General features: G+C 34.7%; 1 protein-coding gene and 1 long non-coding RNA gene across 19 annotated transcripts in view; one reads left to right on the plus strand and one right to left on the minus strand.

Annotated features, from left to right (window-relative positions):
- The window catches only part of LOC106615948 (very low-density lipoprotein receptor), a 251414-nt gene that overhangs the window by 31375 nt on the left and 193703 nt on the right, over positions 1–26336 (minus strand). For 15 of the 18 annotated variants that reach the window (XR_004978621.2, XM_036372667.2, XM_036372668.2 and 12 more), the window contains 9 exons: positions 22924–23046; positions 21186–21412; positions 14010–14280; positions 13700–13922; positions 12141–12476; positions 10071–10289; positions 9348–9702; positions 6596–6794; positions 5460–5600 (listed from right to left, as the gene is read on the minus strand). Coding sequence is in view for 17 of the 18 variants with exons in the window: in XM_036372667.2 (XP_036228560.2) it covers positions 5460–5600; positions 6596–6794; positions 9348–9702; positions 10071–10289; positions 12141–12476; positions 13700–13922; positions 14010–14280; positions 21186–21412; positions 22924–23046 (2094 nt within the window). In the remaining variant the exon portion in view is untranslated. The remainder of the gene's footprint in view (positions 1–5459; positions 5601–6595; positions 6795–9347; positions 9703–10070; positions 10290–12140; positions 12477–13699; positions 13923–14009; positions 14281–21185; positions 21413–22923; positions 23047–26336) is intronic. The other 3 variants (XM_036372678.2, XM_070112905.1, XM_014232349.3) reach the window with 2 other exon arrangements.
- On the plus strand, positions 14753–17845 carry LOC118682822 (uncharacterized). The gene is made up of 4 exons (XR_004978625.2): positions 14753–15338; positions 15407–15686; positions 15762–15915; positions 15969–17845. It is a non-coding gene; the product is annotated as an uncharacterized lncRNA (long non-coding RNA).

The following is a 26336-nucleotide window of genomic DNA, read 5'->3' on the forward strand; positions in this document are numbered from 1 at the left end:
TAAATAAATCGAAACTTATCATCATTCACATTGTATAATATTCCGAAATTCTTATCTAAGCCCAGTTGGTGTTCGCTTGCTCTGCTGAAGTCGACTTTATTTGCATTTTTCGCTATGGTTGGCAACGAAAGTCGGCTCAAGCGTATTTTGATGTATGCCATTTTTGGTCATTTTAAATACGCAATTGTACATATTTACATAATGTGTGAATATACGATCACAATAAATATATTGAGTGCCTGCCTTAATGGCGCTTATGCGTTTGAAATACATTAAAAAACACAGCAAGTATATGAGTCAGAAGAATTGAATTTTAAAAACTGAGCACATATGGAGTGAAGTGATGGCACGGATTTTGAAAATGTAAATAAACTCTATGTGAACGATCTGTGCTGTTGGAATGTGTGCACCAAGAACTTTAACGATTTTCCTTTAAAAAAAATAGCGGTAGTATAGTAAATATATAATAAAATCAAATAGTTTTTAGCGGTTTTTATTTCAGTGTAATAATAATTGCCATATCGTTAAATATATACTCGAACGGTCTTACAATTTAAAATTCCACATCTTCAGAAATTTATTTTGTATAAATACGGCATAACTTTAATACAAACGCAATTCAACTTCCTGATTTAATATTATACATCGAATCGTAATCAAATTGGATTATAACTGTCATTCAACACTGTAACGGGCAGACCATTAACGAATGGGGCGTTTTGTAGTCACCGAAACTGCGAATAGTACTCAAGTGAAACGCACAACTACGACAATACTTTATATGTATAAAGCATTCACAAGCAAATGGCATTTTGTTTAAGGAAATCAGGCAATTTGCTTGTATACTAAGCTTCTTTTCTAAGTTTGTGTTTTTTCCACAAGTTTCTTTGCTTTTCTTTTTCGCTTAGCCTATTGGTTCGCCTATTCTACCATTTTTTTTGACATCGTTCCCTCGCTTCTCAGTGTTTTCGTTCCATCTCTCTGACAGCAAATGCCTTGTCAGCAGTTTTTGGCAATAGAAATCGCATTAAATTCGCATTTGAATTTGTTTACCTGGCACTTGGCGTATCACAGAGACAAGCCAACAATGAATGTGGGTATATCCTCATCAGGGGAAACATGCACATATATGTTTACATATCTAATATACATTTATGTATGTATGTGCAACGTATTTTTTGATTAAAACCCTGCAAGAAACTGCAGCACGGCAACTTATTTGAACTACCTAGCAAACATTTTACCTTTTTAAAGAATTTTTTTAAATTTTGAAAGAAACTATTTTGGTACTTCTAACTAAAAAATTTATGTACTACTACAAGTAATAATGGACATTATTCACGTTTTTCACATATTTCTGTTGTACTGTAATTAAAATTTTGTAATAAGCTAAATTTCGAAATTCGAAGGCAAATGTTTCGAATTCGAAAGCTAACTTCGGAAAACCGAAAAAATCCTTTTTCCTCATGACGGACTTTCTCGAAAAAAATTGGTTTGGCCCAATTCACAGCCGAGTGTTGTACATATAGTGTAATGAAAGCATCTGGTAGATTTGTTATAGGGTCTCTCATACATTTTCATTTATATATATGTGTGTTTGTGTGTAAGTGGATATGTATTCAAACAAAATGTCAATAAAAAGATTTCACAAACGCCATTTATGCTATTTTTACCTCAGCACAATTCAAGTGATTCCTTATGCTTTCCGTCCCCAGTCAAGTTGTTATTTTGCTTATAACGTTTCTGTTGTTCCCAACAGTAGTAGTAGTAGGGTGGGTAAAAAAACAGAAAGTGTCAAGAAAAGTGCCGTCAAGCACTGGGTAAAGGTAGGAGCTGCGTTTTTCTTGAACGGAAAGGATGATGGTGCAAGAAACACATACAATTATATGGAATATCACATACTTGTATACATATATTCAAACATATTGCACGAAGTAATACGTTGATCGCCCTCAAAGTCGACAACACTTCTCAACTTAAGTTGACACTTGTGCGCATTTTCTTTTTAACGGTGTTTCTTTGCACTTGTGTGCCACCGCTTCTTTCAAAATTGTTGTTTATCTTCGCTTTTTATCGCAAGTTGATTTCAGCAGCCTTTTTCTGTTTTGATTTCATTTACTTGAGTTGCTGTTGCACTCTAAATTATTTTTTCTTGTGTAAACTGGCAAACACTGGCAACTCATACACACTCACCTGCTCGCTTAATAGACATGTGCGTGCACTAATACCAACACACTTCAAAGCCTACTTTTACTTATATATGTACATGAAAGTGTTATAGCTGTTAATCTCACTTGAGCGCCATTTTGCGAAAGTGTTTCGTCCCTCTAATTTTGTATAACTTTCGTATACCTGTTGTTTGCGCTGGCATATCAAAATAAAACTCAGAACAAGAATGAACAAATAAAAACTTCGAAAAGGTAACATTTTTACAAACAAACTCAAAGTTGCCTATTTCAAAATCAAGTGGAAATTAGCCCGATTTATTCGATATACATATGTAAAATTAAAAATATATATATACTTTATTTAATTAATGGGTAAATTTTCTTAGAATTGTATACAAAAAGAATACATATAGTAGATTCAATTCTAGTAATAATTTGGAAGACTTTAGAATATAAAATAAATTATTTATTAAATACAGATATTTAATACTCTGTATTTCAAACACTGATTATTATAAGCTCCTCGTGCTACGGTTTGCGCCTTTGATAAAATAGATTCGCCTATAAAAGTTGCACACTATGGTGTATGAGATTTTTGCTTCACATTTCTGGCAACTACAGTTGCCTAATTTCTATAACAATCTACTTCAGTGCACAAAAGTATTAAGCTTTTATTTACTTAAATGAACGTTTAAATAAATAATTTTTTAGAGATATTTTCAAAATGTTAAAAAACTAACTACTGTATTTTTCAAAATTTTGGTGTAGAATTTCAGATATAGTTACATATATAATTTCTCTTCATTTACCAATTTATTGTATTTTTCCTTTGATTTATTCCTTTATGCCAGCCACGCCAATTATTTTTCATTAATCATATATTTACAGATATTGCTCAGTGTAACCCAATTTAATTGTTGTGGTGAAATCTCCTGTGAAATCGTTTTGAATGGCAATGAGGCGTCTGTCTCTGTCAAGGCGACATTGAGCCGCGACATGTCGTCACTTTGTCGTCGTCAAGATTTGACATTAAGTCAGCAAGACAAGTAATTGTGGTATAAATAAAGCGATAGTCCAGCAGACGGAAATTTTTGTTGATACGCTTTTTAATATGAGGACTATGCATATGTTATGTATCTTATAGCAGGTTGATTTATAGGGAGTCAAAAATTTCCTGCATACGCGATTAAAAAAAAAACAAAATCGACCCGCTCTAATATATATATACTTGTATATATATTTATGTATGTGAAATTTAGGTGTAAAAAATAATATTTACACAAAACTGTGGTGTATTTAAGAATATCTTTAAGAGCTTCAAAGAAATTTTCTCTAATTATTGCCTACTATTTTCTTACTAATGCCATTTCAATGAAATGGGCTCCGACTTTTAAGTTTTTGTAGCTACATATACCCAACTGCCTTCCGTTATTTCTTAACTTAACAACATTCTGTTACCAGGAAACTATTTCACAAGAATCTTTTAATACATCTGTTTTTGATTGACTCCCTGAGAGTTCATTACTTTTTTCCCCAATTTCATGTAGCTGTGTTTAATTTCCTATTTTCTATCCTTCTTTGTTGACTTATTATCTCTGCATTAACTTCTTCTTCGCTTTTTTGGCTTTTAGTAGCCAAGGAGTAATGTTGCATAACTGTCATTAATTATTTCACTCTGCCCATTCTCGCTCATTTATCATTTTCATTTCGAGCGATTGATTTTTATGATTGTTGTGATTTACAGCTGTCATTTAGAGCTTGAGATGCAGAGCTTTTGTTCTTGTCCTCTTTTGAATGACCGCACTACTAGTTATAGCAGAATGCGAATTGTTTTTGAGGATCTTTGGTTTTGTTATTGTATTTACAGATGCATTTGAGGAAAGATGAGTCGATATAATAAGGTACTGTATAAGTACTAAGTTTATGTCAGTACCATTAGCTGGTAAGACGAGGATTACGCTTTGCCTAAGATAACTTAAATTTTTATTATTTTTGCTTACACATTATACAGAAAAAAACACTGATAATGGTAAAAAATATAATTCATATCTCTTACTAAAAGTAACTATCATTATTGCTTTTTCAAGTTGCTCAAGTTGCTCAATTTCGTAATATTGGTAATTGCCACCGAAATACCTATTCGTTTCAAGCTTCATCGCTTATAAGCAACATAAATCGTCACTACTCGGGCAGTAAAAGAAATAACAACTATTCAGAATATAGATCCATCCACTGTACAAAGAAATCGCATTACTCATAATATATCAATCTGAAATCTTTCTCTGCACTTTGCTCTTGCTCGTTTTTAACTTTTCACACACACAAGTGTTTTCTAATGGCACTACATCATTTGACTGGCGGCTGACTGATTTACAACGGCACAGCAGGATGCTTGGTGGGGAAATAACGGTTTAGCTGCTGGCAGGAACGAGAGGTTTACCAATGAATAATATGCTAATATTGCAGGTAATAGAGGCGGGTAAAAGGTTGGAGAGCTTGGGTCATCAAGCAATAATTTCTTACCATGATGCAGGTATGGAGATTTGATTAGTTTGTTATTTCTGATGTGTGTTTGATTCTGATGCATGTTTGTACATACACACATGAAGCTCTTGACTTTATTTCGCTAGGAAATATAGGATTGAATTCTTACTTCCTTATAAAAACCACGCCCATGGAAGATATTTATATACATATATGTATAGCATACCTACCTGCGGCTCGAAAATTTATAGAAAAGTTAAATAATATTAAATAAAGGCATGGCATTGAAATATTTAAAACATAAAAAATAATATAATGACTGTGTACATTAAATTAAATAAATTACTGATTTACTGAGTTGACTTTATAAACTAATACCACGATGACCATAACCAATACAAACGAAATGCAGCTAAAATATAAAATGAAGGACAAATGAAACGGTTGAGGAATCGAAAATCGCATAAATTACCACAAAGATAGGACTAACTAAAGATAAAAATAAATAAATTAATGCGAGTAAAAAGCTGTTATAATAAATTCATTAATATCAACTAGATGAAGGTTATTAAAATATACAAAATGAAGAACAACGACACAGATAAAAAATTGGTTATGCGATTACAAATAGGAGCACACACACACACCCACAAAGCTATCGCTTAGCATAGTTTGTGAGTACGAATTGGTGATGGGTGAGGTTTTGGTTAACAACAACAAGTGGCAAGTAAATTTCTAATCGAAATTTTACATTGATTCTCATTCGCTTTGTATGAATATTTTTCATAAATGTTTTTGTAACCATACCCTCTTCCTCATTTGGAGCGGTTGTTGCTTGTTGAGCAGTGTCGTTGCTGTTATTGTTGTTGGTAGAAATACGACCGGTCGAAAATTTAGACATCTTTGGCAAGTTTTTGCGGCGCGCTTGCGACGCTGACTTTGTATTTACTATTTAGTATATATTTATGTATGCGGGTACGCATATGTACATAGATATTTGAAAGCAATATTGTGGAATTTTTGTTGTTATTTGCGTAGAGTTGTTTTGAAATTTACGTTGGTAAATATTAATACACAAAAGTGTTGATGCGCCCAGACAAGGATGGAGAAAAATAAAAATACAAAAGAGAAAAAATTAAAAATTAACAGCAAATAACTTTCAAATACTTAAATTAACATAAATATAATTATATACTTAGGTAATGTATGGGTTAAGCTTAAATAAATAAATGATAATTCAATAACCACGGCAAAACAGTTATAAATTAAATTTATATGAAACCTATGTATTAGTTGCTCAAAAGGTTCATCAAAAGTTTATAAAAATAAAATCTTAATTGTTGAAAAACATACGTTTTGAAAATCAGTACTGGGCTTTCCTTTAGGTGTTGCAAATATTTCGATTTGCCATTTGTCGCATTCGAATGTCGTCATTAAAAATTTTGCCTTTTATTTCCTTATAAAAATATCTCAATTTGAAACTTAACTTGTGAACACAGTGTTTCGTTCTTGGCGGGAAGTTAAAATCACTTAAATGATTAAGCCTCGAAAATACTGTTAGTATTTGTAATAAATGATGAATCTTTTAGAGAACCAAAATAAAGAATTTATGGAAAATAAGAAAAGGAAAATATACACTACTAAATAATTTTTTAGGAATTTGCAGGAAAAACATACTATTTTGGACTCTCAGTTTTGGTTTCTCTCAGGAATTTCAGAATGCAACACATTACCTAAGGAACGTGCGGCTACTGCAGTATGCTCATTTTACTAGCAAATATTTTAACTCTTTCTACAACAAACACACACCTAAACGCATGGGCTTACAAACACAACTTTACCCATCGATAATGACAAAGTGTGATTTATCACATTATTCAATTGTTGAATTAATCTATTAATAAACATATAAAGTTATCTATGGCATGCATTTGGATACTTACAATCTTCGACACACATTAGCCGATCCTCCATCAGCTTGAGACCGGTGGGACAGGCGCAGGAGATGCGCGGGCTGCGTTCATTGATGCGCGGCGCTGGTAGGCATAAATGCGAGCAATGACCATTCACCGCTTGACAGTGATTGATGCCGTCCGGTTGGCGGTAGGGATGGTAGACGTGTACGACCATTGGATGTTGTAGCTGCTCACACACATACGCACATGTATACATATATTTGTCAAAGTTATGCACGGTGCACAATATATGTGGTCGTGGTGCGTTCAGTAATTGCGGTCAGCCGGCAAATGTCATATGCAAAATGAAAGAAGAGAACAGCAAATTGTTAATCGGTTGCTCGAATTTTGCAATTAAATTAAAAATGCATTAATCAATTATTTATTTAAAGAACCAAAGTGAGAGCGTCACTGCGACAAGCCGCATTGTTGACGCGAATATCATGTATTAATCAACTTATGTGCTTAAACCTAATAAAAAATACGAACGATGAAAACATAAAAAATACCGTGTGAGTGCAATAGCCTCCATGTAACTCAATTTGCATCTTTCATATATACACTATATTTTATTAGCTTGTGCTAAAGATTTGTATCTAAATAAAAATAGAAGCTGGAGGGAAATGGCCAAAAAATGTTTTTATTGGTCTCACCGTTTTTTGATCTTATCAATTGGTTTTAGATACCATATTCGAAGCCAACTTCCAAATAATTTTTTTTTAAATGCTCGCAACTGTTTTCAAATAATATCTCATGATAATAGTAATTTGCTCAATATGCATAATACATCCTCTTCTTGTAGCTATCATCTTTTCACCAGCATGAGTACATGCAGAAAAGCAGGTGTGCCAGGCTGCAGGTAACACAAATTAATATCGTTTGGCATTTTAGCGAGAAATCACACACGTAAGTGGTGTTCCTATACTCCTCTACCTGCCACATATACATATAAGCCTTCGCTGCAGCGGCATCATTATTTATAGGGTTTAGTTTAAATTGAATTGGATTTGGCTGAAAAATTTAGTAGCAATATTTTGCAGTCGAAAAAACAGCTAGAAAGTCGAAGAAATATTTGGCTCTACAACTATATAACTATTTATATATAAAAGTATAGGCTTAAAGCCCAAAAGGAAATGCGTTTGTTGTTGTGCCTTGCTTTATAGTTGCTTGGGAAGCTTCACTTCGACTTTCGACAAAACAAATGCAATTTCAAAATTTTTACTTTTTCCACCCATAGAGTGGCCATAAATGAATATTTTACGTTTCATATTTCCTACAGGGTCTATATATATATGATGTATTAATGTGCTTGAGTGTTGTATATGTATTTTTACCAGGAGCCGCATAAGTATACTCACTCTGTTGCCAATTTAACCACTATCACAAACGAACGCCAATGCTATTCCCACCAAAAATTGTGCGAGCAGTCTCTAAAAAGAGTACACTCTGAATACTCTCTATAGGTTATAATTAATAATGAATTAGTCTTTACCACAAATCTTTAGCAGACAGTTATGTATTTATGAGGCCCAGAATATTTTTAGTGTTTAGTTATTTTACTCTTTGTTTACATTTCCTCTCAATTACATCTTATACAAGAAATTACCCATTTGTACGACTTTTTTACGGTTGGTACGATATCTTTTTGTAGGTTTTCGATTACAATCTCTGCATAGGACATGATTAAATAAAGAAGCAGAGTTTGTTGTAGTATGTAAAAAGATCAAAAGTGCCATTTGTCACATGTTCTTTTGCGATTAATCGCGGACTCATCCCGGACTTTTCGAATATTTTGCAGGGATGCTTTCTGTGAAAAAACGTAACCTATGTAGCTCTCGTTGAACCTGGCGGCAATCACACTTATACAGAGACACAGTACGTGCGTGGTGGTTGCTTTACATCGTTTGTTGTTAAGCAGCTGCCGGCAATGGCACATATATTTTAGTTGACAACCAAATTTTTTATTTTCTCCAAAAAATTGCGAGACCATCCAGTAGCGCTAAATGTAGGTCAACATTAGAACACACACAAGCGCACAAATGGTTCAATGTTCGTATGTATGTAATTTTGGCAGGAAGCTGTTAGGTAAGTTAAGAAAAATTGCAGAAAACACAAAGATATGAAATAAAATTCATGGAGTTGTTTTGAGGCACGTGCTAGAGGCGAACAGGGATGCATATGAATGTAACAGTCCACAAATTGAAAGCTAAAATGTTTTAAATTTCTGGTAAGTTTTCCTTAAAATATTTAGTTTTGTAGATTTGTGGTTTCAGGCGCAAGCTTTCGTTTATCATCTTAAATATCAACTAAAATTAAAAACCAATACTTTTTAAATTAAAAGAAGGTTGCCAAATTTTGTATGGGAATTTTTATTGTTTTTTATTGTTTTAGACTTTTAATTTTTATTTGTCAATTCTTTAACTATACTGTTAAAACTAAATTTATTGATCTGATTTTTATTATAGTTTTTATTTTGAGATTCTGAAAGAAAGAGTATTTTAAAACTTTTTAATATTGTATAATGAAATCTTGAAGATTTTTTAATAAATTTGTATTTGTTGCGCACACCGTGCTACTTCATTGCATAAGCGACACGCTCAAGTACTCATAATGAGAATATGGACTGACATGCGTATCTAATACGCACATATAGAAACAACGATTTTCTTTAAACTTTTCTCTGGGAGCTTAACTGTTTGCCTGTCATTATTAATTTGATATTATGCTTATTTCCACTCACCTGATGCAGTGCTGTTACTGCCTCCACTCCTTTGCCATTAAATTTATTCGCCTTGAAGACGGTCTGCTTATCCCAATCGGACCAATAGATGTTATCCTCAAATGTGGTTATCGAGAAGGGGTGGCGCAGATAATCCGTTGAGTACAAGATCTGACGACGCTGCGAACCATCGTAATTTGCTGACGCGATAATATTCAATTTACCGTCAACCCAATAGATGCGCTTGCGTACTAGATCTAATGTGATACCGTTTGGCCACTTCACATCGTAGTTGATGATGGTGGTGCGATGTGAACCGTCCATGCCGGCGCGTTCGATGCGCGGTGAAGCGCCCCAATCGGACCAATACATCCAACTGAGGAAACGAGTGACAAAGAACAGACAGAAGGAAAACAGAAATGAGAATGCAGTAATAGAAATGAAGACATTGTTATTTTCAAGTGTTAATGTTTCTATACTCGTTGCAATTTTCTATATATTTGTATTTAGCATAAAACATTACATTATTTTCAACATGAAATTAAGCTTCCTTCAACGAAGAGTTGTTTAGGTTTATCTACACGATTACATGCATGCCACACGCAAATATAAATCGCTCATATCCACAAGCTGTTGCAATACTTTGGTAAATAGTTGGATATAGTCATTGCAATACTTTAATTGAGATTTCACGTTTTACACTCACGTATCATTCATGCCTCCGACTTGTTTTCTTCTACTTACCCCTCGATCGGATCTAGTGCAATTGAGCGCGGTATATCAAGTCCGTCTTCGATGAGTACCTTACCCATGTTGCCGTCAAAGTTTGTCAACTCAAGGGTGCATTTGTGCGTGTCCGTGAAGTAGATGTGATTGTAAATCCAATCGACGGCCAAGCCATCTGATGTTACTGAGTGGTCCTTGAGCACAATGGATTTGTCGTTGCCCTCGTCGATGGGAGCTCTGCCAACATTTATGGTGGTTCAATGAATATCAGCAAACAATGAAACGAAAATAATAGTTATGAAAATTTAGTTGAATATCAATGAAAGGCAATTAATAGTGAGTTAAAGTTTATGATCGGAAATTAAATCAAAAGTCGAGAAAATGTTGTAAATTTTATTAAGTAAAATGTTACATGAATGTTTTTCTGAGTTTCCATAGCGGAAAAATGTAAAGCTTTTAGAAGTAATGCTTATACTCTAAAAAATGAAAGCTCATACTCAGCGCCCTGATTGGAAATTCATTTATGAGCTTGCAAACTTGAAATCATGGGAAAAGTTGAGAAAATGTATTACTGGAATATTTTTTATTACCACAACATTTATATTATACCTTAAATAAGGGAAAGGTTCATAATCGTAGAGTGTCTGTCGAAGTCAGTAACCAACTTTAGCACCAATTTTTATGGATTTGTATAGTCAGGTGTTAATTTATATAAAAAAAAAGGCGCATCGAATAGGAAACAGTAAAACGATGTTGGGCTTTCAGTGATATTTGAACATTTAACGGAACTTACGACCAATCGCAGCCACTGTACTCGTCTCTAAGCATATACATCTACATAAATTCTCTTTTAATTGCATGAATTTGGGTCAGAGTGTAACAGTTGATTGTTAACTTCTATTTACCACAAGTGTGACGCAAGATTCAAATCATCTCTGCGGTTCCCATTAATTGCAATTAAACTGTGGCTACGCCAACAGATGTCAGTTCATGCCAAAGCCTAAATAATAGAAGCGAAATTAAAGCAGCATCAATAATTGAAGACTGTTTCTATTATGGTGATGCACATTGATGATTGCGCAGCTGCAATGACGCACACATACATTTATAATACATTCAGTTGGCAGAGATGAAAGGCGACTCAAAGTCAGATGTTTAATAACAACCACTGGAGATAAATTTTACTCGGGTGCATTTAATTCCAAAACTGTGGCAACGCATTTGACCACCGAAATGTAATGACGACAACTTGCTATATACATATGCATGCCCAGAAAGCGGTTTGCACTGTTCAATGTTGTGCTCACCTGGTGCGCTATCAAATCCCATCAACTGCATGCGTGTGCATGTGTGTGTGCTTTGATAGTGCAAGCATTTGTCGCTTCTATGACTAGGTATTCGACTAATATATGTACGAATGTGTACATGTGTTTACTTATACTGTATCTACATGGTAAGTTATCATGCCCGTTTTTGTTTCGAAAAAAATTAGATAAAAAGTTCCAGGGTCTTACATCATTGTCTATTTTTAGATCTAGGTTTAGTGCTTTGTAAAATAAACCAAATACACATATAAAATTATTGTGAATACAAATGCATCTCTGTGACGTTTGTGCGCGCTTTTTGACTTGATTTCGAATCCTGGAAGCCTCTTTGAAAGCCTAATAAATTTTTAGAGAAACTTTTTTATGTCCGAAATAAACTGAATAGTTTATGATAATGGTTAACTGTACAAGCTTTCAATACTTTGGAGCTTAGCTTAATATGTTACATTACGATATTGTTACAGTCGAACGTTAAAACTAAACTTGTAAAACACAATCTGTTACGTGCCGATAACAACGACATCGACGGATTGAATTACACTAGACTAAATTTGGACACTCCGTTCGCACAGATTTTTCAAAACAATTCTTTTTTTACCCTGAAATCTGATATAGACACTTCTGCACACTTTTACGCAATACATTTCTTCATCCAAGCTTGCATCGTAATCATTTCAAGCCGGAAGTTATACCGTAATTCGTTCGTTAATTGTTTCCCACTCTATGGCACACATGGCTCTTTAACAATATGATGGGTACTCACTTATAAATGCTTTGTGTGGACACATCGCTCCAGAATATCATGCCAGTGCGGAAGACAAAATCCAATGCAGTTGCCGATTTCGTATTATTCACAATCGATGTCATTTCCATGTGGTCCAAAGCGATTTTTCTGATGTCATGACGTCGCGCCAACAATAACGATGCATGTCCCTCGGTCGCTTTGCAACGCGTATGATTGCGTGGATCCCGCATATAGCCCGCCTCGCATTCACATTTGAAGCCGCCAACTTCGTTGATGCAGATTTGTGAGCAAGCGCCCGGATCTTCGCATTCGTTAATGTCTACGCAGGTTTTGTTTGTTTCGGTCAGTTTGTAGCTGCAAGTAGAGAACGAAAATAAGCGAATATGAATATACGTACACATGCATACAAATAAGATAGATGAGTATAACCGTACATAAATATTTATGCACTGAGCAACTGCTGCAGTAGTTTCAAGTGTTTGAATTTCACAGTAAACACTCTTGTAGCATACGAATACAAACGGGGGAATGAATGTGGAGTCATTGCGGTATTGATTACTTACGGTTGGTTGAGGTATCAGTACACACAGTAGTAGCTGCCAGCATGCACTGAACCAAACGCACATACTCACAAATTATAAATGTGTAGAAAATGCAAGGCTCTTAGACTTAGGTGGTCTAACTTCAATCAGCTAAGCGGACAACGTGAGTGCCGCACTTGGCTGCCAAATTCATTTAAACCAACTTGCGGTAACCACACAATATCACACTCACCAAAACAGTTTCATTGATTGCCACATCCATTTCGGATTACAGCAAATACCGTTAGCAATGAGATTGGAAGCGAAAATTAACGTGCTTTAAGTAGAGTGATGTATGCCTACACATCAAGGCTATGTGTGTTTGTGCAAATATAATTATGTATGGGCGAGTATTGATATGCCGGATCTGGGATTTGGGAAATGTTGAATTAAAAACTGGGCTGTGCGTGATTTCCTTCACTATGAGAATTAATAAGGCTGCTAGGGTTGATAATGAGCTGAGTAGGAAAATAGCTTCAATATGTACTCTAGGAAATACAATTTGGCCGCAAATGGGAACATGTAATTCTAGTTTATTCGATTTCGTTACGGTTTTTTCGATGTCAAAGATGCAAGAAAACCATTTGTCATCGACCAAGCCAGGTTGATGGTCAGGAAGTTTTTGCTATGTCTTTGGTGGAATAGGCCGAATTACAATTAGACCGTCAAGAATGAGGAAATCGTCCTAAAACGCTTAGCCCTGACCATAAGGAGGAGAATTGTGTTCCATCAGGGCAACGCCAGGCCGCATACATCGATAGTGACTCGTCAGAAGTTTACGGAGCTTGATTGGGATGTTCTTATGCATCCAACTTAGAACCCGAACATCGACCTTACACTAAAGCGTGTTATTTTCTCTTCTTACTCGAGGAATTTGTAAAGATTTAGGTTAAAACTATATATACTTCTATGTAGGTACAAGTATGAGCCAATCAGAAGAATATTTTAATTCTCGATATTAAACATTGTAGTCTATACAATTCAATTTTAACTTACCCAGAGTTGCATTTACAGCGATAGCCAATCGGTTGGTCAATGCATTTGTGCATGCAACCGCCGTTATTCACCGCACATTCATTCACAGAACATTTGCCCGCCGGTTCATCCTCACCATCCGGGCAGTCCTTTTTGCGATCGCAAACCTTCGACAGTGGAATACATTGCCCGCCGCCGCAATCGAAGTGTGCCGTGGCATTACATTTTGTGATTTTCGAAATGCCTACAAAGAGTTTAGAAATCAATTTCATTTGCATTTAAGAAAGTTAAGCAATTTATTTGTATACATTTACAATTATTTTCAACTTACCACACATCTGCTCATCACTGCGATCCGCACAATCGGCCTGCCCGTTGCACGTTAAATGTCCCGCTATGCAGGAGCGATCGCCACACTGGAACTGATCCGGCCGGCATGTGCTGTTGCGACAATTCTCCTGCAGCTCATCATCGCCATGGGGACAGTCTTTTTCGCCGTCACACAGCCAGCTGTGGTGTAGGCAGGTAATACGATCGCGGCATTGATATTCGTGTGACAGACACGGCGTTATAACATGTGTGGCATTCTTATCGCAGGATTGCTGAAAAATCAACCAAGTTAGTATGAGTACATTATTAAAAAAGTTCGTGATTGCAGTCATCATATTGGATGAAGAAATAAATAAAGTTTGACACATTCATTTCCAGGCTTCTTTTGAATCAAATAAGCTAAATTATGACTAGGGTTGTTAAGTTTTAATAGACACATTGGATGAGGTAAGTTTGAGTAAGAATAGGATAGGTTGAAGTGGAGATCCCAGGACACTACAAAGGACCGTTACAGTTATACCATATGTGATGCTAAGCTGAAATATTAGAGAAAAAAGGAAATCTCCATATTGCTAAAAAAGTTCTTTAGTTGGTTTACACTCAAATTTGTTAGGTAAAATCTATCCATATCTGGCGAAAGTGTAAAAAACACAAATCAACTGTATACGAAATGGTTATAATAATTGACTCCTATTCAATCCTTCATTCTTATTTCAGCAGGTTATTTGAGTTAGAACCTAACCCGAAGAGAACGAGGGTCAGAAAATTAGCCGTTGAGGAACCTGTTTACTCCATTGTTATTAAGCTGTCATCCGAGTAACTTTTTAAGTAATTTTGACAATGTATTTTCATATGACACAGGATATTAACTTAATAATCCGAAAAATAAATAATAATTCGGAAAAAATATGCAAAGTGAAGACATGTAAATTGAGCGAATCCCACCGACATTCATTGTCCTTTGCCTAAAGGCAAATTTTGCTTTATTGTGGCGGAAAATTCCGAATAGGGAAATACGCCAAGAGAAACTTTGCCAAATTTGGCGTGCATACCGTTACTCGTATGCACTCAATTTCCGGCTAAGCGAGTTGCTGGTTTGCAGACGAACCAAAGAGTATAATAGAAATATTTTTCACCATTGCGCACAAATATGAAAATGCAAGTCTCATGAAAGCAACAATAATAGACTGGTCCGTCAAAAGACTTTTAGGAGAAGGCACAAAGTTGTTACGCTCTGAAAAGTAGAAAAATATTTTTTTGAGTATTTCGTATGCTCGAGCGTAACAAACGAGCGAGACGGAAGTACGCACAGAACAAGGACCAGAGAGCGGTAAGTATCCTAAAGGATAACTGAGCCGAAACTTATGCACATTAGCTTATGGCACGCACATATGGCAGGGCCGTGGCACACCACAAAATATTCTAACTCTTGCAAGCAAGCACATGAAACAAAACTAAGATGCAATAGCATTGGAAGTGCGTAACTGACGTATGCACGTGTGTGTGGGACATGAACTTATTTACATGTACATCGTTTCTGTCTGAGCGCTCAAAACTATGCATTGTAAGACAGTAAGTCCCAGTGCACCTAGGTGGAGACGAAGTTGGGATCAAGGGTTTGACTAACAAATTTAATAGTATGCACAACTTTACGACGTATGATGTTATATTATATTATGTAAGAAGCAATAAGACCAAAAAGTTGTTAAATTTTTTTTAATGAATATTTTGCCTTAATATTCTTAAAATATAGGGAACATCGATGAGTGGCAAATTTCTGTAATATCCATTAGCCTATCGTTTAGAGTGCTACTTATATCAGACACCAGCTTAAGACTACTAAACTACTACTCTTGAATCCCAAACACGAACCCATTTTCACTGTTTTCTGGATATATCGATATAAAGTAAACATTAATGAACAATTCGATAATTTTGATGCTGAAGTAAAACTTTTCAGACGGTCAATTGAGCCAGACCGTGCTTTTGCACTCAGTAAAGCTGCTAGCTTCCCAGGAATTCAAACGAGATATGGACTAGTAACGCACACCGTAGCATCTACGTTTCGGGAATGCAATGCAAAGTAGTTGCACTAAAGCCAAAGTCTTTCATAGGTCTAAAGAAAAGGATTGCCAAACACTGCGGGAATTCCATGGAAGAATGAAAAAGTTTCCAGGATTAGTGAATAAGTTACTTTGCGTAGGATGGGTACAAGAGGAGAGTCTTCAGAATAACATAAAGCGGCATAAGCATAAATACCAGCGGATCTTTTTAATAAACCCCGAGCGCGCACAAATCCGAAATCGAAGAAGAAAACAAGGCATCGGAAAAAGTAAGACAGCCAATAGAAAAAGAAACGAAAACTGAAAAATAATAAACAACAACACGCACGCAAGATTTTGTAGCGAAATTAAAAAAGAAAGCACTTTTATTGCCACTAAAGCGCAGGAGTGGAAAATCCGCAGCAGGCAAAGTGTAAAAAACTTTTCCCATTACACCGGGACGCTGCGGCATAACAGAAGAAGAAGACTTCCTCTGCTGCGAGCACATTCAATCATCCCTACTGGTGTCTGTATGTATGTATGTGTGTGTCTATCGAGTTTTGCGCCAGCATAGAATTAACCCATTACCATTGGCAGAGTGCCGACGCAAATTAAGGTGCAGCGATGCCAACAAAATACGCCAATAATCCGCGCTATCAGCACTTTGCAGAGTGAATGCAAGAAAGCATATTAAACGTTCCACCTACAAACACCACGACTAGCTGAGTTCACAGTGCGGCCGCAAGCAACAAAAAGTATACAAGTATGTAGCCAGCAAAACTACTCAAACTGTATATAAAAGCAACAATAACAACACGGTCAGCAGTTGTAACGGCATTAAAAACATGAAACTACTTCAGCTACTGTGAAAATACACCGCACACAGCCACATTCACATACGCACACGGATATTCTTCGCTTAAGGATACGCTGAGCGGCTAAGTTGTCCGTCTGGAGTGGGCTGCTCCGACCCCTGCCGCTCAATTTGCTGTGCTTGTGTACGCTTGATTGCTGGAAAATACGCTGGAGATTAATTACACACAATAAATAAAAGTTTGAGCATGGGCCACAGGGAGCGGCAAAGTTAAGTCAGCTCATTGCAGCCCACGGTGCTTTATTTACAACTTCTCCCTTTAATGCTTAATCCTTTGCGTTGTGTGTTATTTTAAAAGCACAAAATTGCGATTTAGTTGCACTAACATTTTCTGGCTATTACACCCGTGTGCAAATAGTTGCATGAAGTGTTATGATATTGTGAACGGAATCGCTATCTATATCAATAAAAATATGTCAAGATACTGCTATATAATTAAGACAAGAAGACATCGAGAGCATTTCATTACTTTAAGATGCAGATAAAATATAGTTTTAAGTTAAGGTCGTCAGTTTTTGAAGCTAGCTCACATTTAGTGAGACGTTTGCATGATGTCTATACTGTACGAGTACCGAGTTTACCGTGTCATATTGTTATCGATATCCGAACTCCGCGAGAAAAATATCGATTAAATTGTACAATTTTGTTCAAATCAAACATCGTGAAGTATATACCTATACTATGTTTTTTGATGAGGAAATGGCCTCTCCACGATATCGGGATCATCGGATATGCTATAGAATGAAAAAAATATGATTTTTTGAGAAAAATAGACAATAAGTTTTGATAATAACGAAGCTTCACACTTTTTCGGTTTGCATCTTGTTCCATGGATATATTATACTGAGTCCCTGTTCCATGGGAAAATAACTGTCACTTAATGCCAAAATGAAAATATTACGAAATGATCCACTTATTACGTATCGGCAAATATTTATATGTCATTGTGCGCAAAGTACATTGGTATTGTGTAATGTTCGAATACGACCAAACTTACCATAGCCTTCCATGCCTTGCGTGTTTTGTGAGCTTTCTTTCTTTTTTGTTTGCTTTGGTAAAAGTTACATGCTTCCAAAGAGTCAAAGTGCCGAACAATGTTTGTGTACTTGAAAAATAGCAACATCAGCAAAAACAAAAACAACTAGCAATAACGGCATTAGATGTGGCGCTGTACACGATGCACGACCAAGTCATTTGCGGTCTGCGCACAGCACTTTAAAAGAAAAAAGTCATATGAAAGAGTAATTTTGCGATTTTTTGTATTTCGATTTGGCTTTGCTGTTGCTGTTTAATTGGCGAGTTACTAACAAATAAAGAGGGAAGGAATTTCAAATTGGTGGTGGCTTTTTCATTATCTGAATTTATTTGTGTCTGCTTACAAGTTCGTAAACTCGAAAAAATATTGAATTTAAAGGGAGATCAAAAATGTATTATCTTTATAGTATAGATTTGTCTGAGTATTGTCAAAAATTGTATTTAGACTTTAATGCAAAAGTTTTCAGAAATTATTTTCTTTGTTTCTTATAAAGCCAGTTACAGACAAATTACAAAATATGTAAGAATGAAAAATTAAAATTAACATTTTCACCGATTTGGTAGCTCTTTTGTAGTTGGGTAGCGAAATTTTAATCTAAAATTGGAATTGAGTCCGTATAACTCAAAAAAGCCTTAAACAGAGCTATATAAATAGTATATGGCAGAGTGCCGACAAGTTGGAATGTTGTATCAACAAATTCGTAACAGAAAGTACATATGCCGAAATTTTCATACATTTTTGACTCCCTCATCAACTGATAATGTGTGAGTCCCTAACATATGTGTAAGTATAAATTTGTACATATTTTTAAGTTCACATATGTGTGCCTGAAAACTTTTGAAATACTTATACATGTACTTAAGTCTGCGCACAACTGTGGCTACACTTATTGCGTCTTAGTGGCACTTTGAAATAATTTTTATTGAACAGCAGCATACAAGTATATGGGCTCACATACACTTACCTACACAAACAGCAACTAGTCCATATAAAAATGTTTACATGGTTTCCGTCTTTGTTGCCAGCAATTGAGATTGGTTTTTAATGAGCTCATGTATACAATTTTCGTTGGTGCAAACTTTTGCAATTATCGAAAGGAGAAATGTGTAGCAATTGATACATTGATACACGAGCATGGTAGCTACAATTTTTGAACTTATTTTAATTAATAAATTAATTGATCTCATGAAAGCCGCCAATGAGTACAGATGCTTATTTTTAATTATTTGGGAATATTAATAGATATTATACTTCCCTTGATGTGCGACGGCTATTATAATAAAATACCTTCTAAATATGTATAATTCTACACTTTACAGTAAATGTGATATAAACCCACCCTGGAAGCTAAGCAAATCCTAATTTATATATAATTATACAATATATAAATTGCCTTGCACCACCCGGTATGAATATTTTGGTATTTGTCATTAAACCAATGAAATTTGTAATAACTTCCAGAGTTTTTACACGAAATTTTCCTGGCAACCCTTGGCGCATAAGCAGCATTGTAATTATAAATAACAAAGGAAAACTCATGGCAAAACGCACCAGCACGACCACAAAAAGAGGGGAAGCGGGTGAATGAGTAAATTGAAATTGCAACGGCAAAGCATTTTCCACTACATGTTGCTGCCACAGAATTTAATTTAACGAACACGCATTGAGAATGCAAGCGTAGAGCAAAGCTAAACACCGCTGAAGGGGCGATGGGGGGGCGGTGTTGTCTAAAAGCCAACTAGTAGATAGAGCTGGCGAAAACAGGAATGAGCAAAAACAAAACAACTAACAAAAGTTGCAATGGGAACAATGCGAATATCCATGTGTTTGTTGCAAAAACTGGTGGCAGGTGGAAAGCTTATTCAAATTTCTCACCGAACTCGCAACCAAACTGAGAACACCATTTTCACTGAAATTGCACCGGCGGTACACAAGGCGAATGCAGTGGACGATTTCAAGAATTTTTTTCCACATCTGGTGGCAATATTCTTTGGATGCAACCTCGTTGTATCTTTTCCATTTTTTTTTTTAACTTTTTGTTGTTTTTATTGTGATTAAATTCATGATTACCACATTGCTCTTGCCACACAGAAAGCAACTGTAAATAATGGTTGAAAAAGAAGTAATAAACTAACGATAACACACATATGCAGGTACATATTTTGCTTCTGTATAGGTAAGATGCGTCGGTCAATGCTGTGTTGCAAGTGGCAAGGATTATAGCGATCGCGGCGTCAACGACAAATGCTTGTAGCACCGAGGGTGCGCTGGTGAGTGTCTCTGTGGAGTCAAAAACACATTTTTCTGTTCACTTGCACCGCAAACAGTTGTCATGTTTGTTGTCGAACTCGCCTTTATGTTGCGGTTGTTGTTGCGCAAATTGCTGTTCTCGCATTCCGCGTGCACACACTCAGACACATACATATATACGTAATCCATAGTTAATTAAGTTTCACAACATACAGCGATATATAAAATTTGTTTTCGTTTTTGGCCTTTTGCACTCATTTTGTGGCATTTGAAGGAATTTGTAATTTTCTTATATTTCGTTTTTTGTTAAATATTTTAGTTTGTGAGGTTAGCTCGAAAAAAACATGAAAATTTATTTGCATTGCAAGAATTCAGAAAAATAGCGCGATTGTGAGGCATTTGTGTGAATTTTATCAACAAGTTTTCGCTAACAGCATTCTCCTCTCGGCAGTCTAGAGTCGAGCGTATTTTTGTCATCGTTTTGAAATTGCAGTTCTCCCCAATTTGTGGGTCAATATCAAGGCACCGCGATAGAAAGAAAAAGCTCAGAGAGTACCTCATGTATTAAGTGTGTCACAAGTCTTCCGATGATAACAACTAATCAGAAATGTTGCACGTTTTAGCACTGAAAAGATAACAGAGGTTCTGTCACACATCTCTTGGGAATTCACTGAACACAATTTGTTTGATTCTCGGGTATAAAACGCATAAATGAGAGATTTTCACTAAAATTTTAAATTACATAACAATAAGGCAAGATTTGACTCCCCACAGTATAATAAACACATTTTGTCCCATGTAATTCCCGCTATTTTTTTTTAAGTATAAAACTAAGCTTTAGCTTAAGTTGTGCTTAAAATTTGCCTCTTAATACAAATATTTAAATTTTTCCCACACCTTTAATTACGTTCTCTTCACAGTATCATTCTATCAAAATCAAAAAAAAGGGAAGAAAAGTGTAGTTGCAGCACTTACCTGCTCATCGGAGCCATCCACGCAATCCGGTTCACCATCGCACACCCAACGTTTGGCGACACAACCGCCATCGCGACAAGAGAACTCGGTATTTGGATTGCATGTTTTCGGCGGGCAGTCGCGCTCATCGCTGCCATCACCACAGTCGTCGTCCTGGTCGCAAACCCAACGTTTCTGTATACAACGTCCATTGCCGCAGGTGAACTCATCGGAGCGGCAGGTCTCATCTGCAGCAGTGGCAGCAAACACCAGCGAATGTGGAAAATTTCAGTTGGCGCAGCAATGATAGCAACGCAGCAACGGCGGAGTGAAAGAAGAATAGAGTAAAATATGCTATTAGCAAAGTATAATTAATTTTGTTGCGGCGATTATTGTTACAAAGGAGGATTTTTCTAACTCACACCAATGCATGCTATGTCAGTGCGTAGGTTAAGTCCTAAGATAAAATAGCGAAAATGCATAAAACAGAGTGCATGACACGTGTGTATTTGCCTGTGGAGGCAAGTAGCTTGATGAGGATATTAGGATGACACAAAGTGCAGTAATGAGCGGATTTGTGATACTTAGAGGTATTTATTAATTATTAGTAGTGCAACTAGGTGGAAATTAGTAATTGTGGGATAGTTTTTAATAGTTAAAACAAGATTTTATTTAACTTCGTAAGAAAAGGGTATATCATGGATTTAATCATGTTGTTTGAAAGGTAATAAAATTATACTTATATACTGTATTTTTTATAAGATAAATAAATAGGTGTGGGAATAATGTACAAATAATGTTGTTGTTATTGGTTATATGCTTAAGTGAAACTAAGTCACTAAGTCACACAAATTTGAATGATTTTAAGCATTATATATGTTTACAGCCGTAGTTTTTTCTTACCAAACTTGAGTGTGGTGGTAATTTTTAAAGTCAAAAATCTAAGCAGTTGAGATTGACCCAACAGTTGTGTGTGAGCACAACTAACTTCACACTGTTTCTAACTACTTCTTTTCAGTAACCAAAGCAAGCGATATACATAATAATCTTTTGTAAATATAAGTAAAAGTTGTTTGTTGTTGTTATTGTATAATAATTTTATGTTATAGTTACAGAATCACAAATGATTTCTAAATATTTACAGGGCTCTTTCTTTTGTTAGAAAATGTATTTTGTTGAACAACAGTTTTTTTTAGTCTCTTTTACAAATTTTTTAAACATTATACTAATAAAATATAATTTTCTGTTTGAAATTGATGTTGAATCCATTTATTAACTTTTTGCTTTTCTTTTTGTTTTTAAACTTATATACAAAGAACTGCATATAAGTGTTTCAACATTTTACATAAGTTTTTGCATTAATTAACTCACAGATATTAACAGATAGCAAAAACATAAACATAAATAAAATTGGTATTTGAATATTTGTTGATATTTAGTGTAGGTAAAGTTGAGCAAGTGTGCCAAAAAAACATATACAAATTACTAACTTATTATAGAAAACAAAAAAAATCTCATCAAATAAATTACATGTAAAGTTAACGAGAAGAATATAAGGCAGAGAACCATACAAACAACATGAAGTAAAGCTAATATAATGAGAAACCAACACCGGTAAAGAGTCAACAGAATATTTGAAAATACACAGAGAAATAAAAGGTGAATTCTCCGATAAATAAAGAGAAATAGTTACACAAAGTGAACTTTTCAGATACTCTAGAAATTTTTGATAATCGATTGATTTTGAATTATCGCTTACTGCATGAAGCCTCATCGGAACCATCGGAGCAATCTTTGCTCTGATCACACATCCATGCTAATGGAATGCATTCACCCTCGCCGGATTTACATGAATACTCATCGGGTGAACAGGTTTTTGTTTCTGCAATAAAAAAGTATAAACACGCAATTAAAAACATGTATTTCTTATCGTTGAAAAGTGGTTGTTGGAAATTGTTTGAAAATTCTATGCCGACATATCAATTTCATTATATGTATGTACGTGTTGGTTTAAAAGAAAAATATTTGTATATATATTTTAATTGTGTTTTAATTTTAAAATACAATTGTGTCAATATATTGGTATGTATTTTATTGCTAATCTAAAAATGTCAGTGATAATGTTACGATATATTATATGTAGGTATTTGTAATAGTATAAAAATTCAAATAAACCTACGCTTTTTTGTAAAATATCAAAAAAAATTATTTGCTATACAAAAAAATGTCCATTAGCCAATGCATATATAATTAAATTTAAAATATTTCAAGTAGATTGCTTACAAGTGTTTTCATTTCGGTTCTTATTTTTGATATTTTGCAAGTAGCAACATCGAAACCCGCATTCATTCCACTCCGCTTCATCGATCTCAGCATTTGCCAACATTTTTCTCATTCACACTTTTCATTTATATTTTAAGTAGATAGTAATGATCGGCTTTGAGCAATAGTATAAAACAAATACCTCGACATACACATTATCAGCAATGCTCGCAGTTTCGACCAGAACATGCTCAATTTACAATTATCAACCATTTGCGCTTGATTATTTGCATTTGTTGCAATACTTCGTGTATGTGTGTGTGTGTTTACTGAGCAAAGATATCAAATATGCAAACAGAGGGACATCATTACATTTGATTACACGGTATGTACGTACATATTTGTATCCTGCACACTTCAATTCATTCATTGCGAAAAATTCTAAATTCCACGCAATGCCGCATATTTTTGTCTATTGAAATTATTCACAATTATTTTTGTGCTTGTGTGACAACCTTTTTCAGCCTTTTCGTAACCATTGTATATACAAGAATATAATTATTTGTTGAATGGTTGTTGTTATTGTTTTGCTTTAATTGTTTTGATTGAGATGTTATAAGATTCTCTCCAAACCATTGGTAAAACTATATATGTATATAAATTATATTTATAAAATATTTCTATCTGAAATTAGGCCAGACCACAGTTTAAATGCATAAAATACAGCTGGTTTCAATAAATTGCAAGCACTTTAGCTGCATTTAATGGTTGGTTGGGTTTTTGTTCCAAATTGTACGTTTGCATAGCGAGTGCCTTGTTTTTCTCATTAGTTAATTAAGTTGCTTGTCAATTTGACGGCCTGACATGTGGAACTATTTTACGAAGAATGTCGTAATTAACTACGTTTTAACACCGAAATGTGGGCAAGCCGAAGAGAAAAGATATTTTTTGAAATATTTATTCTTGCAACAGTCTACTGTCTTTTGAAGAATTTCCAAAAAAATTTTCATGCAAAAATTTAACGTTGGTACGAAAAATTAGGAAAGAGTTTGTATTAACAGCAAAAGTAAGTATGCTTCCCAGAGTTAACGGAGATTATGAATGAAAAAAAGCTTTCCAATAAAGCCTAAGGTAAGGTTAACGAACGGTAAGAGTAACGAATTAAAAGTTTACACAAGATTAACGTCGCTCATATGTGGATTGTCGCTTGCGCATTTAGTGAATTAGACTTGGAAATTGTTTTTGTGTAGTATTAACTGTGGGGGGTCTAGTAATTTTCTAAACCAAATTGTCTTGATTGCATTTTTATAGCTAATACCTGCATTATATTGCCTCTCTTCTGCTTCACATCAGCGCTTCAGCAATTTAAAGGCTACTTTACTAGCTGATGCAATCAATTTGCAAAGCTAAAAGCCTTTAAAATCGAATTAAAATTAAATCGAAAATATATTGATGATTGAATATGCAAGTACACATATGGGTGTGTGTATGTGTGTGTGTGTGGGTAAGCATCGTTGTTTACTCTGGATGTGTATGGAAAGTTGAGTTCTCTTTAATTGAAATTTATGTTCGCAGATCACAGCATGCAAATTTATATGTGTGTATAGGGTTTGTATGTGTATGTGTGTGTAAATATGTATTTAATAAAATGCTTTTCTGAGTTTTTTCAGGAATATTTGTGTTAAATGGAAGCGTGATAAAAGTAAATTGAACTATTTGTACCTCTGACTATACTAAAATTAAATAGTCATTGATTTGTTGGATTAACTATTTGTGATAAAATTTATCACCAATCTTTTTCAGTTTATTTAAAGTGAAATAAAAAGAATTATTATAATATATTTTACAAAATTTAAATAAAAATATAAATATTTTTCAATCACTGCATGTTATTTTCATCAGTATTGGTACAAAATCTCAGGCGCTGTAAACTTAGTGACGTTATTTTTATACTCTGAACAGGGTGTTTTAACTTTGCCAAGAAGTTTGTACGTATAATACACATAAGGAAACGTCGAAAACCCTCTCAAATGAGTCGATTTAGCCATGTCCATTTGTATTTACATAAACTAGCTCGTCAGTTTTTGAGAGATTGAGCTGAAATTTTGCACACGTCGTTTTCTTTCCGCGAAGCTTACGTTAAAAAGTAACGTTCTATATTTTTTAATGTTTCACAAATTAACCTGCATGTAATCGCAAGCAACATTTATTAAAATTTGAAAAATTATCATATTACATTATTTTACTTATACTTATGTATGCCTAATTTAGCAAGATTACCCCATATAAAAATGTGACTCTGATTTAGTGCAATTTTTCATGTAATCTGCAAGGATGAACTCATTGACAGTAAAAATTGTTAAAGTTTACTGTAAACAACAACAAGTAAGTCAGTTTTAACAAGATTAGTGAGCTGATTGATTGGATTGGCAATTAAATTTTGGTTTGAACATGTTTTTACGCAAATGAAGAGAGCTTCTCTTGGGGAAATTTTTTTTATTTATAAGGCGCTAAAAGCTTCAGAGAGGAAAAAACTAAACTCAACATCGCGATAAGTTTCTGGCCGACAATTAAGCAGTCGTAATAGTAGGATTTCACTTGTTAAATTAGCAAAAATTGTGAAAAATGTACATGTTTGGTGTAACTATATACGAGATAAAAGGTTGTAGGAAGAAAAGAATGTGTTCCAATATTTTTTAATAAAAGATGTATATTTTATATTTCAACATATTATGAGAAAATATAATATTTTTTGAATAGAATTCATGTAGTCACAGTGATAATGAAATTGTAGCATCAATAGAGATTTAAATTTATTGAACAAAAGTAGCGGCGAAAAAGTAGGTGTTAGTAGTAGTTTTTAATATCAAATCTGTAACACAGTGAAGGAAAAATAAAACTTACAATGTT

Source organism: Bactrocera oleae, chromosome 2 (assembly GCF_042242935.1).
Source record: "Bactrocera oleae isolate idBacOlea1 chromosome 2, idBacOlea1, whole genome shotgun sequence".
Lineage (NCBI taxonomy): Eukaryota > Metazoa > Arthropoda > Insecta > Diptera > Tephritidae > Bactrocera > Bactrocera oleae.